This window comes from Dreissena polymorpha, chromosome 11 (assembly GCF_020536995.1).
Source record: "Dreissena polymorpha isolate Duluth1 chromosome 11, UMN_Dpol_1.0, whole genome shotgun sequence".
NCBI lineage: Eukaryota > Metazoa > Mollusca > Bivalvia > Myida > Dreissenidae > Dreissena > Dreissena polymorpha.
This window is the reverse complement of record NC_068365.1, coordinates 60,253,565-60,270,791: the sequence shown is the minus strand read 5'-3', so window position 1 is coordinate 60,270,791 and position 17,227 is coordinate 60,253,565. Positions and strand designations below refer to the sequence as shown.

General features: G+C 34.0%; 2 protein-coding genes across 16 annotated transcripts in view; one reads left to right on the top strand and one right to left on the bottom strand.

Moving 5' to 3' along the window:
• LOC127851914 (uncharacterized) overlaps nt 1-2,714 on the top strand; it is a 34,385-nt gene extending 31,671 nt beyond the window's left edge. For all 14 annotated transcript variants that reach the window (XM_052385889.1, XM_052385888.1, XM_052385898.1 and 11 more), the window contains 3 exons: nt 182-342; nt 623-761; nt 958-2,714. In XM_052385889.1, the coding sequence (XP_052241849.1) occupies nt 182-342; nt 623-761; nt 958-1,029 (372 nt within the window). In that variant the 3' untranslated portion in view covers nt 1,030-2,714. The remainder of the gene's footprint in view (nt 1-181; nt 343-622; nt 762-957) is intronic.
• Nucleotides 2,715-8,334: 5,620 nt separating this feature from the next.
• The window catches only part of LOC127851917 (two pore channel protein 2-like), a 60,288-nt gene continuing 51,395 nt past the window's right edge, over nt 8,335-17,227 (bottom strand). For both annotated transcript variants that reach the window (XM_052385903.1, XM_052385904.1), the window contains exons 23-25: nt 16,627-16,708; nt 15,643-15,770; nt 8,335-12,039 (exon numbers count right to left, since the gene is read on the bottom strand). In XM_052385903.1, coding sequence (XP_052241863.1) covers nt 11,949-12,039; nt 15,643-15,770; nt 16,627-16,708 — 301 coding nt within the window. In that variant the 3' untranslated portion in view covers nt 8,335-11,948. The remainder of the gene's footprint in view (nt 12,040-15,642; nt 15,771-16,626; nt 16,709-17,227) is intronic.

The window sequence follows — 17,227 nt, the reverse complement described above, 5'->3', positions numbered from 1 at the left end:
ATGGTATAACATTAAGGGTATAACAAAAACTACAATTAAATAAATAATATTGAAAAATAATATTGTTTTCAATATGATTCCGACCAATATTTGATAATTTCACTGTTGGTAACTCATTTTTAACAATTTTAGCTACGTTCATCACTAAGTAAATAATACTTTTTCTATTATATCTTAACAGGGTGAGAATAACCTGACCACAATAAAGCAGTTCCATTTGACATCATGGCTGGAGGGAAGTGACACTCCACCAGATATGCAGTCCTTCCTAGATCTGATTGCGAAGGCGCTGGATTCGCAGCCCCAACTCTCCGACAGCAAGCCGATACTGATCCATTGCCAGTGAGTTTAGTATAAGGCGGAAGTTCATGCGAATATGTGACTGTTTATTTGCATATAAAGGAAAATCTGTTAAATCATTATGGGGTTTATTGCATTAAGGTATACATATTTAAAACTACGAAAGGAGACTTTACTTGTTACGAATTAAGTATGTAATTAATAATGTCGGAATGGTTTTATTTTATAAACTAATGCGTTATCATTTACATACTTTTTCAATGCGTTTCATCATCACCTTAGCCAAACCATTTGTGTTTATTATCTTCGTGTATTATTCTAGAACTGGTTTTATTCGATGCGGACTTACGGCGTTGGTCATGAACGAGATGGTCCGAATCAGAAAAGAAAATGGGCAAATAAACATTGTGGAATCTGCAAAAACAATGAAGACCAAGTTTAGAGATTTGGTTCAAAGCAAGGTAAATGAACGAAATTTTCAAAATTGTAAAGTTGTGTCGTGCTATACTGCTGCAATGCCTTTATAATTAGTAAAAATAAAATCGTTTGATTTTTAACAGCCGCGCGTATACAATGCCTTATGCATTTTTATGGCAATACCCTTTGATTGTCTTACGTTTGGAAGGTTTATTATTTTATTAAAATGTTTCACTTCAGGCACAGTACAGATTTTGCTATGAAGCCATTTTGTCATACATCAAGAACGCGGAAACCTACCAGAACCTTTAAACACGTCAATATAGACATTGAACATACTGTTTAAACGTAAAATAAGAAATTAATAAGTTGTTGTACATTGTCAATAACGAATAGAACTGTACTAATAATAAACTATATATATTTTGATAACAAGTGCATGCTTATCTATAAAGTCATCACTTTGTGTGGACATAAATGTTCATCGGAATTTATTATATTTGAAGTTGGAAGATGTATATAGAAATGCTATTTAAACTGTTTTTGTAGATATTATTTAACAATGTGTCGATTTTGATCAAATTATCTCCCAAATTGCGTGTATTACTTATAACCAATCAAAACTTACGATTGTTTAAGCATGTTACATATGTGAATACCCTACGTGTTTATTTTATTTGCGGATATTTAGAATTTGTTTCGTGTTGTTTTGTTGAATTGTATATGCAAGTGATTTCTTTAAATATTTAAACACTGATAAACACCATGGGGTACCTTCTTCACCACTCACCACAATTCATTTATTAAATTGCATTTTCCCTAATAAGTTACATGGTCTTCATTTTCGTGTTATTGTTTGTCTCGATGCTTTCATTTTGTGTGTGACATAACTGTGTTACAGTCAATTGCTCGATATGACAGTTTGATACACTTAAACGTCGCTTCTTACTCATTCACAAACATTGCCTTTTGATCAGATATAAATGTGTTGTTAATTACTTATGTTATCTGTATATGTCCTCATTATATTTTAATCAGACTTTGACTATAAGTACCACTCTAATAAAGTGCCGACACTAAATGTATGGATATTTTGTCATCATATTACACTTTAAGTTTTTTTTATATAGAATTCTATTGAAAGAAATCGTTCGATGTATAAAAATCTAGGTATTCATTTTACAGTTCCGAGAAAAATAGTTTGCATTCGTGATTCATAAACACAAGAAACATGTTTTATAGAAAAATTGAGCTTTGATAGTTTACGTTCTTATATCATTTTTTCTCATTGGATTTATAATCGAAGAGGCAAAAAATGTATATATGTCTACCTATGACGCAATTGTTTATTACGTAAACCATGTTCGAAATTGTTTGCTAAAATATTATCGTTTTAATTTATCTAACATTAGAATAATATATCACATGCGTTAATGACAATTTTCACACGTTTGCTGTGTGTCTATATAGCGCATTAATGTGAAGTGTAATAGTAACAAATTATTGAAATAATGCGCATTTTGTGACGTTATGTTACATTTTAAGTTTGACGTTTGAGTCAGTTGCGACAAATTGAGCAAATATTAACATGTTGATTTATAATACGGACCATAAAATTAGTTAACTTAGTTGTTTAATTCATTATGTTGTCATAGACAAATACAGTGTTGGTGCATAGCATATCATTGCATGAACGTACGGTCGAACAGATTTACAGAGCTATGCGTGTCTTGATGTGGACGAGTCGCATTACTGAAGCAGAACGCCGGGTCCGTAAATGTCTGATGTACAGCGCCACGTGATGCCCTTTATGTTGCTACATCTTGTTCATCTGCAGAGAACTGGAATTACTGGTACAGCCTTCATACGAATATACACGTGTTTCTTTGTGCAGAAAAAAAACAATTCTGATTTACGAAACAATATATACTTGTTACAAAATAGTAATAAGACAAAAAATTGAACGCCGATATATTAATAAATTCATTATCATATTATGCATGATTTTTACCTTATTCCATTGGCTGCCTGGATAATCTCTCTAATGCCTGCGTGTCTATGTCGAGTATCGCACAGCGTTGTCTTTGTTGACAAATTATTTACAACGGCCTCCAACTGGTATTCTCTCACAATCGCTCCTTCTGAAGATAGTCTTACTTTTCGAAAACGCTACGCCAACGTGGCATTTTGTATGTCTTGTAATGCTGTTTATTTAATATACATGTTTTTAATATTTCAGTTCCATGTTGTCTTGAAAACTATGTGTAACGTGTTATTGCTATTTATTTCTTGAAGCTAACGGTTTTAAATTCATTTCATGTTAATCTCCTTAATTAAGTAACCATTAAACAACAAATGTATATATTTTTTATATACAAATGATATAAATTATTATGCGCAGCCATACGTTAATATTGTCTAATCAATTTCAAAAGCAATATCTTGTTTTGTGATATCAACCTGGAATCTGCATACGGTATTCAACAGTATATTGTAGTCCAGTCATAACTCGCCATATAAAGTAGCCAAGTAGTTGAAGTGAAATAGAAACAAATATAGATGTATGAAACAATAGTTTAAGGTACTTACAAATATGTTGCTAGTTAACAACGTAAATAATTATGTAATTATTCAGATGATTTTTTTTATAGAAAATGCATATTAAAAATTAAGTAAACCATACGATAATGTGACACACACGTTTCAAAAGTATATAAATATGTACTTTATGTAACAGTTATACATATTAATACCGTGACAGTAATCTGCATGCATGGCAAAAGACGCCGGGTTACCACCATGGTTTTCGATCGTCCAATCAATCATGGAGATGGATTAGGGCCTTGAGCAGCGCCACCATCAATGATGGCATTGGCCCGGCTCGCCATCTATTCCGAAACCAAAGATATGAATCTTACTCAGGGACAGGAAATGTAGCGTTCCAATCTGGTTGAAGTGATCAGGAAGGCTCACACTTTTGACATGTCAAGAAGACTCCGGTGTTTCTCGACATTTTCGTGTTAACTAATTATAGAGCTTTCATTCCTGAAAAAATACTGATGACAATAATATATAAAATTCGCATTATTTTGTGTATATGGCAAGTTTTTTGTTTGATCCCAAAAATGTGACGATTTGAAGTATTTTGATCGATTTTTTTGCTTTATTATATCACTTACCTCCTTATCGGCATAAACATAAAATAACGATCGTTGCATAAAATTTATATGCGTATACTTAAATTAAATCAAAGCGCTGTAGGCACTGAAGGCCTGGGGCTAGATTTAGTGTGACGTAAAATGCATTTAGGGTGTATTGTCCGAATTTAACATTTATATATCCATATATATATATATAATATAATGCTATGCTATTGTAGTACATCAAAGAGGGAAGGTACTAGGTAGGATACATATACATTAAACAATAAAACCAGAAATACAAACATTATACAAATATTACAGAGTAAAAACTTGTGGTATAGCTGCTGATCTTGACTATATGTCTTAAACCGCCATAAAAGAAAGAGAGTAAAAACACTGACAGACGAATATGGACACAACAGTGCGACAAGTAAAAAATGTTGTAAGAAATCGACTATCCTCTCAAATTAGATTTGTGAGGAACTAAGCAGCAGCTTCCTTACAAGACAGAGTATACATATAATTAAATTTAAATTTATGCACTTTAAGCAAGGATAGCACATTGTTACAGCCGGACATTCAAAATAGACATAGGCTAGTACACGTATGACTAAGGACATATGATTAAGACTAGTATTTAGCACATATAATCAAGCACACGTAAAGCATTTAAAGCATTGCAGGCTAATAAAGCTATTATGAGCATGCACCTAATCGTTCTAGACTTTGCTAAGCTATCTATGAACTATAAACTAGCAGCAACAGAAAACAAAATAACGGTAGCAGAACAACAAAGAAAAGCTGGCAACATAACATGGCAAAATATCGAAATAACAGAAATCCAGATATATCGCTGCCAAGGCTATTGACAATTATGTGACATCGCACGAGGAGCAAGAGCAGTTTTCTCCATGCCAAGTGTTTACTAGAGATCGGAAATGGTTAAAAGAGGATGCTTTCCTGAAGTTTTCCGGAAGGTCATTCCATAGTTTGGCAGCAGCATACCTAAAATATATTATATCATATCTTTCTGTCCTTGATAGGGGTATCTCAACAGTATAAGAGTGCCTAAAATTATTATTAACATTTTTTAGATGCAGTAAACCATGTAGATACTCTGGGGACATTTTATTAAGAATTGTGTATGTTTCTAAGGCAATAGATCTTAACCTTCTAACTTTCAGTGAGATAAGACCAGATTTTTAAAGTAATTCATCATAGCTGCTACAGAAATCATCAAATATGAATCTCAGAGCTCTTTCCTGTATTTTCTCTATCTTTCTAGTATTAGATTCATTGGTAAAGTGCCAAGTCAGGGGACAATAGTTAAAGTTTGACATAACAAAAGAGTAGTATATAGTGAGTCTGCTTAATCTATTCAGATGTCTACCAATCCGGTTCAATACATTCAGCTGTCTAGAAGCTTTCTTACAAATACTTGATACATGAGAATTGAAATTTAACATAAAATCTAGATTTACACCAAGTAATTTCACTTCATCTTCACATGTTGTTTCTATATTATTAAATTTAAAGTTAATTTTCTGCTGGTGGATTTTCTTCCCAAGAGCTATTGCCTGAAATTTATCTGGGTGTTCCTGCATATGATTTTTTGAGAACCAGTCTATAAGATTTCAGATATCTGTTTCTAATGTACTAACTAAATTTGTAACACAAGAACTAGAGTAAGAAAGAGTATTGTCATCTGCATAGTTGTAAAATTGACTTTTGTAAATAAAATAAAATGTGTCATTAATGAATATGTTGAAAAGTATAAAGAATATGTTGAAAAGTATAAGTCCAAGTATGGAACCTTATGGAACACCTTTTATGATACCTTGATCATTACTACATATATTTCCTATCTTAACACATTGTTTCCTTTTAGTTAAATAACTTTCAAATAAGATTCAAAGACTGCTCAAACATTCCATAGAAATTCATTTTTAATAACAATAAATCATGAGGCAAACAGTCAAAGGCTTTTGAGAGATCCATCAAAATTGCTGCCAGATACTGATTTTTGTCCAAGAAGTATTTCCAGTCTTCAACAATTTTTAGTAGAGCAGTATTGCATCCATAACCGGGCCTAATTTAAAGTCATTTAAAAAATTGTCTACATCAAATTTCTTAAAACCTCTATAGCTAATCCAGCTAGCTTTATATGTTGGGGCAGTTAAATTAAAAATAAAACCAATCATAGTGTGGCAGTAACTAATACTGCAATTAAAATTCAATATGTTTGAACATTTATTCGGCAAGTTGGTAAGTATAACATCAAGTAGGCTAGGCTCATGATTTTAAGTATAACATGTCGGTGATTTCACCATATTTGTTAGGTCAAACATGTCACATAGTTCAGTAATATTTGTACATTTCTCTTTAATAAGGCAATCATAGTTCAGATCTCCAAGAAAAATATAGTTATCATAGTGTATAGCCTAAAATAGCTTTCTATTACATAATTATCAGACCAGGAAAACACTCATTCTTCCTGTGTAATGTGTATACAAAAGAAAATCCAGTTGCCCTGATAAAGAACGGTGTACAGATTGTGTACTTTGTCTCACGTAGAAAAAAAATACAATATTTTAAAATATGTTTATAAATACCCAATATTATTTCTTCAAAAATTTCACAAAAAAAATTTATTCTTACTGTCTCCGTAAACACTCGTATCTTGTCGGCCTAGACCGTCTAGTGAGGAACTTATTCTCGCATGAATATGTAAACAATAAAAACTATGTCGTAGCCAATGCTTAGCAATTTTGCTTTAATATTTTTTGTTTACACTTTTTGTGACACTGTCATGTTATATAGTGATGTTCTGTATTTACAAGGCGGGTTATTGAGATCTGCTAAGAACTTCTTTTAGTGCGCATGAATTAAGTGGTAAATCTGAGTTTTGGAAATTTGCTTTTTGGCAGCCAGCCAATTCGGATCGGCTCAGAAATAAGTATCATTTCTATGGCCTTGGGACTACGCCCCAGGCCAAAATCAAACATGAATTACACACAATTAAAGTAATGCATTTCATACTCGTTCAAACTTAATTATGTAATATTTGGATGGAACTATTTGGCACGCCAAATAAATTGAAATTATGCAATTGACCAAAAATTAAGCTAATAGTTTATTGTATGCGCACATTATGAATAACTTTCAAAAGAACTGCAAAGGGGATCCGGACATAAGCCCCCATGGACATAAGCCCCGCAAGGAAAAAATGAACATTTGGACAATTGCCCCCAGTAGAAATGACAGGTAGGACATAAGCCCCCAGTGCTTATTTTGCATCTGGACATTTTCCCCAAGCGCTTATTTTAGAAGTGGACATTTGCCCCACAGTGCTTATATCATATGTTGTTTCCATGAGTATATTTCTGTTGTTGGATACAGTATTATGTCATATCTAATAAATATATAATCATAGAAACTTGGATCATTATAATTTAAAATAAAAAAGGTCCAGCAACTTACAATTTGTTATCTTTGCGATCATAACTTTAAAATAACAAATTACAAAATTAATTCCAGACAAAATTGCATAACTTCACAAATGTAATTATTTGAGGTAATACTTCAAAATTTATTTCAAAATGTTTCTTATTTTATATATAAATTAAATGTTTAATTGCTATTATAATTATTTACAATATTATATTATTGTTTTATACAGCTGTTTGAATTGTTTAGGAGTGGTTCCAAATGTTCCATCCATGTACCATTTATCACTGTCACATAAATGTTTTAATCCCAACTTAGCTCCATATATTAAAATTATGTTTTCATTTTCCTGATCTGATTTGTAATTGTCATAAAGTAACAATGGTATATTATCCATCCCACCAGTGGCTGTGTACTCTTCAGGAATCTCAGGTATTTCTGTTACATTTGCTGGTTCTGGTGTTGTATTTCCACGTTTAATTCGTCTAACAGCACGTTTTAATGTGTCTGGCTTACCAGCAGCCATTCATACACATTACACATACTGGATGTTTCGATAGGTTATCACTCAAAAGTTGACCTGGGTTCCCACAATTGTTTGCGTCACTGGATTTGATCTCTTCTCTGACTTTCATAACTTCTATGGCTATAATAAGCACTGGGGGGCAAATGTCCAGATGCAAAATAAACACTGGGGGGGCTTATGTCCTATCGATTATTTCTACTGGGGGCAATTGTCCAAATGTTCATTTTTTTATTTGGGGGCTTATGTCCTGGGGGGCTTATGTCCTACTGCAAAGTGTTGCATTCATTCCGCTATTGTGCAAAGAACAAAGATAGCACGAGTATTGATATCAGATTCCATGCAAGGATACTGTTAATTATCTTGGACCCATAAAGGTTCTAACAACATTCATTCCCGAGGCTGTGCCACGGCAAAATTTTAACGGCTGCTAATGTTAAGTGACCTTAAATTTTCACATCTAAACAGCTCGTAAAATTTACATCAATAAAAATAGACTCAGTGTTCACTCCTGAAAATTTATTCTGTTTTAATGGCATAACTTGATAAAATAATCAACATTTTTTACCGTATATAAATAACCGTATATAACATTTTACAAAAAAATAAAATAACCAGACTCTTACTTCATAACTTAAAGTTTATTCTGTTATCTTTAGCATACTATAATAACAACTATCAACAACTATGACCATATATAAATTACCGTATATACAAGTTAAGTAGGGTTAGAGCAAGATCATTCGAAACAAGAGCTAATACTGCAATGATTTTTGCTAGGTTTTGTGAGATTAGTATACCAGAAGCTGGTACTTTGATGTGGTTAGAATTAGAGTATGCCAGGTGTGGTTTCCTCTGCGTCTCAAGTCAAATAACACAAAACAAACTCAAAATTGATTATTCTTCAGTATCGACTTAAAAGCTGGAAATTGCAGCTATATTCAAAGTTCGTCCCAAATTTCGTGAGTGTAGTAAACTAATTAAGTAGGAGTGCTAGAACACATTCAGAGTCCATACATAAAGCACCCTCAGGCTCAGAATGACCTCATAAACTTCAAAATACCCCCACACACAGAGTGGCTACGTGTTAGTGTAAGGACATAATCATACCGGAAGTCGATTATACAGTTTGTTTAAATTGAAGGAAAAAAATATTAATGGAGCCGGTAAAACAGTAGATTCAGGTTGAAGGTTAATTTCAGTGATAGAATTTTCACATTTCATAGGTCAATATGTTTAAGTTCCATGTAAGAATATTCCCATTTCAGATAATAATATTACTATGTGGTAACTATAAGCGTATGAAAACAATGGGCATACCAGGAGCCAATGCTGTGGCTTGTTTAGGTTGATGGCGACAATATTCGCATAACTGGATCAGGTAAAATGTGCTAAAGGTTATGGTAAGGGCATAAGCAAAACATGAGCCAGTATTATTAAGTGTTAGGATTCGGACAATCTAAAAACCAGAGTATGAATAACGGGAAGGTTAGACTTTTGACATATGCAAAAAATCAGCATGTATTATGCAATGGTTAGGGTCTCGGCAATAGGCGCTACAGTGTGGTTAGAGATAGCACAGTAACGGGTACTATTCGTTGGTTAAGGCAAGGATTGGGACATTTGTAAAACTTATGCTGGTGTATATAAAGTGGCAAGGGTTCGGACATTCTCATACAATTAGGTGGTTATCATGTATTGGTAAGAGTTATGAAATTAGCAGAACAAAAGCTGAACATTAAGTGGAAAGGATAACGGTTTTTGATTAAATCATTAGAGTTAGGACAAATGCTAAACATCAGCTGGCATTCATAAAGTGGTATGGTATAGAATATTCGCTAATACATTGGGTTGGTATAATAGGGGCATAGATAATTACTTTTAACATAAGATATTCAAATTTACAGTTATGCATTATGGAAAGTAATTCTCAGTACTTTATTGATCTATACACATATATATTTATTTATTTATCTATTGAAATAACGTCGCATGTCAGCTGATTTATTAAAATTAACTGATAGTATGAGGCAAGTTACAAAAATATTTCTATTGTGATAAAAAAAAATTCCTTTCGTAAAAAAATAATTGAAACTCAATTCTCCAGCAATTTAGTATAATTAACAATTAATGAGGTACATAAAAAACAATTGCAAGTTGGCAAAAACAGCCACAATGGAATGTTTTCGCACTTTAAAAAAATCCATTGGTCTTATAATCCCTTGATTTTGCATTCATAAAACATGCTTTCCATTCTGATTGTAGTCAATGACGACAAATGGAAAGTATCAGTACCATAACAAAACATAACATATATTATATAATATATATGAACAATAGGGCATTGCATAACAATAAATGGACATAAACAGTTACCTAAAATGCTCTACACTTGTAACATTTGGCATGGGGTGCTTTCAAAAAATTTACAATAAATGTAAGCTAAAAACATTCATTAAGGTTTTAATTTGATAAGTGATAGATTTCATGCAAAAAAGCGACAAAATATTAATCAAAATATAAACAAGCTAATATCAGCTTATCACTGTTTGAGGAAAAATATAACATACATTTGCAAAAAACATTTGACAAACAAACATAAACTAAATAAAAAACAAGAACAACTTATATGCCCTATGATAAAACAAACAGTATTGAGAACAATCTGCCTAGACAGTTAATAATTCACTATAACATAGTGAGGATCAAAACCATGATGATACTTATGGGAAGACATTAGTCTTATTCTGTCATAAAAATATGTGCAAGCATATAAATTAGCCCACAAAAAAGTATTGCTTTGTTCAATACACACCTTTGCATAGGGGCAATGTTGTACATACAAGCAGTCAATATTTTGTCATTATTCATGACTTTCACAAGACAACTTTGTTACTTCACATAAAATCAACAGATTTTTTTAAGTTTAACAATAAATTTAAAATAAAAAAAAGATGTTTTATACAACCTAAATATGGAAGAACAGGCAGTTTAATTGCATACATACATAAATGTTCAAAATGACAGCGGTTACTACAATAAACAAAACAAGAGCTGTCAGAGGACAGCGCGTGACTATTCGAGTGCTTGACAATATAACGTAAGCCATCATGGAGAGGGGTGGGGGGGGTATAATGTGGGTGTGTGGTCATTTAATAGATGCTCTTTCAAAAATAAGGGAAAAAAAATATTTTTTTGGGGGGGGGGGATTCTGGGGTTGGGCATGGGGGATGGTTTGGGTCGAGTGCATTGTGGTATGTCAGGTAAGTGTTGTTTCGTCAAAGTATGAATCAAATGTGATAATAAATAAAGAAGTTTTGGCAATTTAAGCAAAATGTTCAATTATCTAAGTATAAAAGTGAAAATAATTCTGTCAAAATGCTTGATACAGTTGTCTGCTCTTGTTTTTAGATTGGGATCATGTTGGTAAAGAGGTATGCAAAATATGAAAGCAATATGTCAAAGGACATAGAAAATATTTGAGGTGGTACGCAAACTTTAACATAGATTTATCAATAATATGCATATTCTAAGTATAAAAGGGGCAATAATTCTGTCAAAATGCTTGATACAGTTTTCTGCTCTTGTTTATAGATTGGGGTCATGTTGGTAAAGAAGTATGCAAAATATATGGTACGCAAACTTTAAAATTTGCACGCTAACGCTAACACTAACGCTAACGCCGACGCCGGGGTGAGTAGGATAGCTCCACTATATATATTTCATATATAATAGTTGAGCTAAAAATGTTCCAAGTAGCGACATATTGCAAACCATAACCTAATAATGCGGAGTCATCACAATTACACAACAAATGAGATTCATGTTTAAACTTGCTTCATCATTCTGTTCAAGAGGCCTGGAATTGTGTGTCAAGTTATTTATTCTACTCATAATAACAGCTGTAATTGTTTTTCAGATATATATTCAATTCACATTGGCAGTCTGAAGTTCTTCACTTAAATCATTTCATCATTCAATTATTAAAATTGTTATTCTGTGGAACATGTTAACCACACACATAATAAATTTCTGACTGCTGTATAAATGCAAACATTTTGCAGACTTGTATACACAGTACAAGTATTGACAATCTGACGTTCAAGTGTCGTTGTCTATCACACACTCAAGTTCTGCTCACAGGGGAAAAACCTCAGCCTGGAAAGTGTCTCCATGATCTCAGCTTCTGACGGCTCCTTTAGGTTTGGTCTGAAAAGGCATCAGTAAATACCTGGTATTTCAACAAGACCCAGAATATGAGACATTTGTAGATAGCAAGTAGATTGAGCCTCTCTCTGGGAATAAGGATTTGATGCATGTGTGTACAGTGTTGGCCCAGAATAGCATGTCGGCACTGGCTAATCAGGAACAACACTGAATGACACTGTCCTCTTAAACTGGATTTTCACTAATAGGAGACTTCCTTTAATCAAAAAATATAAACAACAAGAGGGCCAGAAAGGCCCAAAGTCGCTCACCTGAGATAACAAGATATTATTGGGACAAATCTTCTGACCAAGTTTCAAGAAGATCGGAAAATAAATGTGGCCTCTAGAGTGTTAACAAGGTTTTACTATAGCCATATAAGGAAAAATGCCCCGCCCCCTGGCAGCCATGTTTTTCAACCAACCGGCATCATTTTTTAACTCATCCAAGATATTATCGGGATGAATCTTCTGACCAAGTTTCATGAAGATCGGACAGTAAATGTGGCCTCTAGAGTGCTAACAAGATTTTACTATAGCCATATAAGAAAAAATGCCCTGCCCCTTGGAAGCCATTTTTTTCAAGCAAACATAATTATTTTCGAACTCATCCAAGATATCATTGAGACCAATCTTCTGACCAAATTTCATGAAGATTGGACAATAAATGTGGCCTCTAGTGTTAACAAGGTTTTACTATAGCCATATATAGCCATATACGGAAAAATGCCCCGCCCCTGGTGGCAATGTTTTTAAAGCAACCAAAACCATTTTCGAACTCATCCAAGATATCATTTGGACAAATCTTCTGACCAAGTTTCATGATGATCGGAAAATAAATGTGACCTCTAGATTGTTAACAAGGTTTTACTATAGCCATATAAGGAAAATAGCCCCGCCCCTGTGGTGGCCATGTTTTTCAACCAACCAGCATCATTTTTGAACTCGTCCAAGATATTATTGAGATGAATCTTCTGACCGAGTTTCATGAAGATCGGACTATAAATGTGGCCTCTAGAGTGTTAACAAGATTTTACTATAGCCTTATATAGCCATATAAGGAAAAATGCCCCGCCCCTTGGCGGCCATGTTATTCAAGCAAACGTAACCATTTTTGAACTCATCCAAGATATCATTAAGACAAATCTTCTGACCATATTTCATCAAGATTGGACAATAAATGTGGCCTCTAGAGTGTTAACAAGGTTTTACTATAGCCATATAAGGAAAAATGCCCCGCCCCCTGGCGGCCATGTTTTTCAACCAACCGGCATCATTTTCGAACTCGTCCAAGATATTATTGGGATGAATATTCTGACCAAGTTTCATTAAGATTGTACAATAAATGTGGCCTCTAAAGTGTTAACAAGATTTTACTATAGCCATATATAGCCATATAAGGAAAAATGCCCCGCCCCTTGGCAGCCATGTTTTTCAAGCAAAGTTTACCATTTTTGAACTCATCAAAGGTATCAGTGGGACAAATCTGAGCAAGTTTCATGAAGACCGGAAAATAAATGTGGCCTCTAGAGTGTTAACAAGGTTTTACTATAGCCATATAAGGAAAAATGCCCCGCCCCCTGGCGGCCATGTTTTTCAACCAACCGGCATCATTTTCGAACTCGTCCAAGATATTATTGGGATTAATCTTCTGACCAAGTTTCATGAAGATCAGACAATAAATGTAGCCTCTGGAGTGTTAACAAGATTTTACTATAGCCATATAAAGCCATATAAGGAAAAATGCCCCGCCCCTTGGCAGCCATGTTTTTCAAGTAAACGTAACCATTTTCGAACTCATCCAAGATATCATCGAAACCAAACTTCTGACCAAATTTCATGAAGATTGGACAATTAATGTGGCCTCTATAGAGTGAACAAGGCAAATGTTGACGTCGCACAACAGACAACGCACGACAGACGACGGACGACAGACAAAAGGCGATCATAAAAGCTCACCATGAGCATGTTGTGCTCAGGTGAGCTAAAAATGGAAAGTGATTTCTCTGATTAGCCTTAGCTCACTACACAGTTTAATCTGGGACTACACTTCATGCAACTGCAAAATCACATGTTTTCCCAAAGTGAGGCTAAATAAAAGCTTTGTCACAATAAAGAATAACACCCATGTAGCACTCTATCACAATCAAGAATAACACCCATGTAGCGCTCTATCACAATCAAGATTTACACCCATGTAGCGCTCTATCACAATCAAGATTTACACCCATGTAGCGCTCTATCACAATCAAGATTTACACCTATGTAGCACTCTATCACAATCAAGATTTAAACCCATGTAGCGCTCTATCACAATCAAGAATTACACCCATGTAGCGCTCTATCACAATCAAGAATTACACCCATGTAGCGCTCTATCACAATCAAGAATTACACCCATGTAGCCCTCTATCACAATCAAGAATTACACACATGTAGCCCTCTATCACAATCAAGATTTACACCCATGTAGCGCTCTATCACAATCAAGGTTTACACCCATGTAGCACTCTATCACAATCAAGGTTTACACCCATGTAGCGCTCTATCACAATAAAGATTTACACCCATGTAGCACTCTATCACAATCAAGATTTACACCCATGTAGCACTCTATCACAATCAAGATTTACACCCATGTAGCACTCTATCACAATCAAGAATTACACCCATGTAGCGCTGTATCACAATCAAGAATTACACCCATGAAGCGCTCTATCACAATCAAGATTTACACCCATGTAGCGCTGTATCACAATCAAGATTTACACCCATGTAGCGCTCTATCACAATCAAGATTTACACCCATGTAGCGCTCTATCACAATCAAGATTTACACCCATGTAGCGCTCTATCACAATCAAGATTTACACCCATGTAGCGCTCTATCACAATCAAGATTTACACCCATGTAGCGCTCTATCACAATCAAGATTTACACCCATGTAGCTCTCTAACACAATCAAGATTTACACCCATGTAGCGCTTTGTTCACAGGAACTTTGAGTCAGATCATTGGGACATGAACAGTCTACACTAAATGATAATGACTTTGTTGAAAATTTTATTAAAACACTTCAGAAATTTGGAAGTAGTTTACTCCAAAAACATGTAGCATTTTACATGGACTGACCAACTAACAACCTTACCAATAAAAATTGACCTAGAGGTGAATCCAATATACCCCCATCTCAAACTTTGTTAACAGGGTATAATGGAAGACTAAAAAAATCCTCAATTTACATGTATACTTGTTCGTCTAAACATTAATGTACAAAGTAACTTACAGATGATTATTTAATACAACAATACAACTCATAGACATCATTGCATTGAAAAAGACAGCTAATGTGGCAGTCCAAAATGCACCAACAAAGTTTTGATTATGTGAAAACATTTAAACAATCTGTGTACAATTTCAGCTCATCTTTTTTAAATGAACCTTATTTCAAAACAAAAACAATAAAATGTGTACATGTTGCTAAAAAACTCAATAACAGTCAAGCATTTCTGTCTACCGGTACATTGGTAGAACTAGATTTGACCAATGTCTCTATACAAAATGTACCCATTAAAAGAGGTGTTGCTGCATAAAGAATGTATCTACCTGAATATATCATGCACTGTTAGTGTATTCATGTGGAAGTTGTTGTTCACGGACTGTCTGCTAGTGTCCTGTCGGGACCGACGCTGGTGAGTGGCGTCATAGAAACGATCCCACTTCATGATGAAATTCTGTAAAAACAAGCAAAACTAGGCTTAATGAATGTGCGTAAAGTGCATCCCAGATTAGCCTGTGCAGTCTGCACTGGCTAATCAGGGACGACACTTACCCACCCTTGACTGGATTTTTGTTTCAAAGAGACTTCCTTTAAATGAAAAATTCCATAAAAGCGGAGATTCATCTCTGATAAGCCCAATTAGCCCAGAATGTGGCTCATATCATTTATCATCATGTAAGTTAGGATGCAAATATTACAAGTGATATCTTTCTAAATAAGCCGCGGTTTGAGCTCAATTTATGTGCCTTAAGTATCGTCCCAAATGCACAGGATAATGAGAGACGATACTTTCCGATTAAATGGATTTTCGTCTAGTAGAGACTTCTTATGTATGAAAATTTCAATAAAAGCAGAAAGTGTACTCCCTACAGGATAGTCTGGGACAACTCTTTATGCACTTCGAAATTGCATTAAGCCTGTTTTTCACAGAGCACAGCTTAAAGGGAAGTATAATTTGATACGAGCATTCCACCAATACGAGTATAATCATTCTAACATGTAATGTGAATTGCCATTAAGAAAATGTAGATAACAACCCATTTCAAACTTTCATGTACAGAGCAACTTTACAAACATAACCAATAAGAGTTATTATACTAATCAGATTTTTCTCACTTAGATACATGTACCTATACAATCTGTTCATATTTTTATGCATTGTATAAATTTAAGCTTTTACAAAACAAATTGTACACAAAAATACACTATTTTACATGTGTATACATGTACATAGAAGTATCGCCTCATCTTGCATAATTAAATCAAATCAACAAGAGAAATTTTATTTAAACAGTAATACATGTACTTACCTCCAATATTAATGCAGTGAAGAGATTTAGTATCAATATCACACAGGACAGCCACCAAACAATAAAGTATAAATAGGACCATCTGCAAGACCAACAAATTACTGAGTATAATATTGTAAACAATTTGATAAATATTTGAGCTGAAAACAGTATGCAGTAATTGCATTCTATGATAAGCATAAATATTATAATTATATTTGTGGTATTTATATTCATGTAATACATATATAGTGCCTTTGTTTACTTCAAAATCCAAACAATTGGATGATTTAAATATTATGATAAAGATATGAAGAACAATAAGGCAGTCCAAGAGATAGCTATATTCCAGTGATTATTTTGGCCTGACTTGGACCTTTATGTTTCACTCATCACTTCTTCACAACTTCTGCATGATATTAACTTTAAATGAAAATCCTTCAGGAGCTATAGAAATTATGGAGTTAACACAACAATAAGGGCTAAACACTTTAATCTTAAAGTGTGACCTTGACATTGAGCCAGCAGGACAGACATGAATTCTGCAATGAGGACAAAAAAATGAAATCACAAACTTTGCGCTTGAAAAGACACTAACGGCGAGTCAGCATGACAGCCTTGT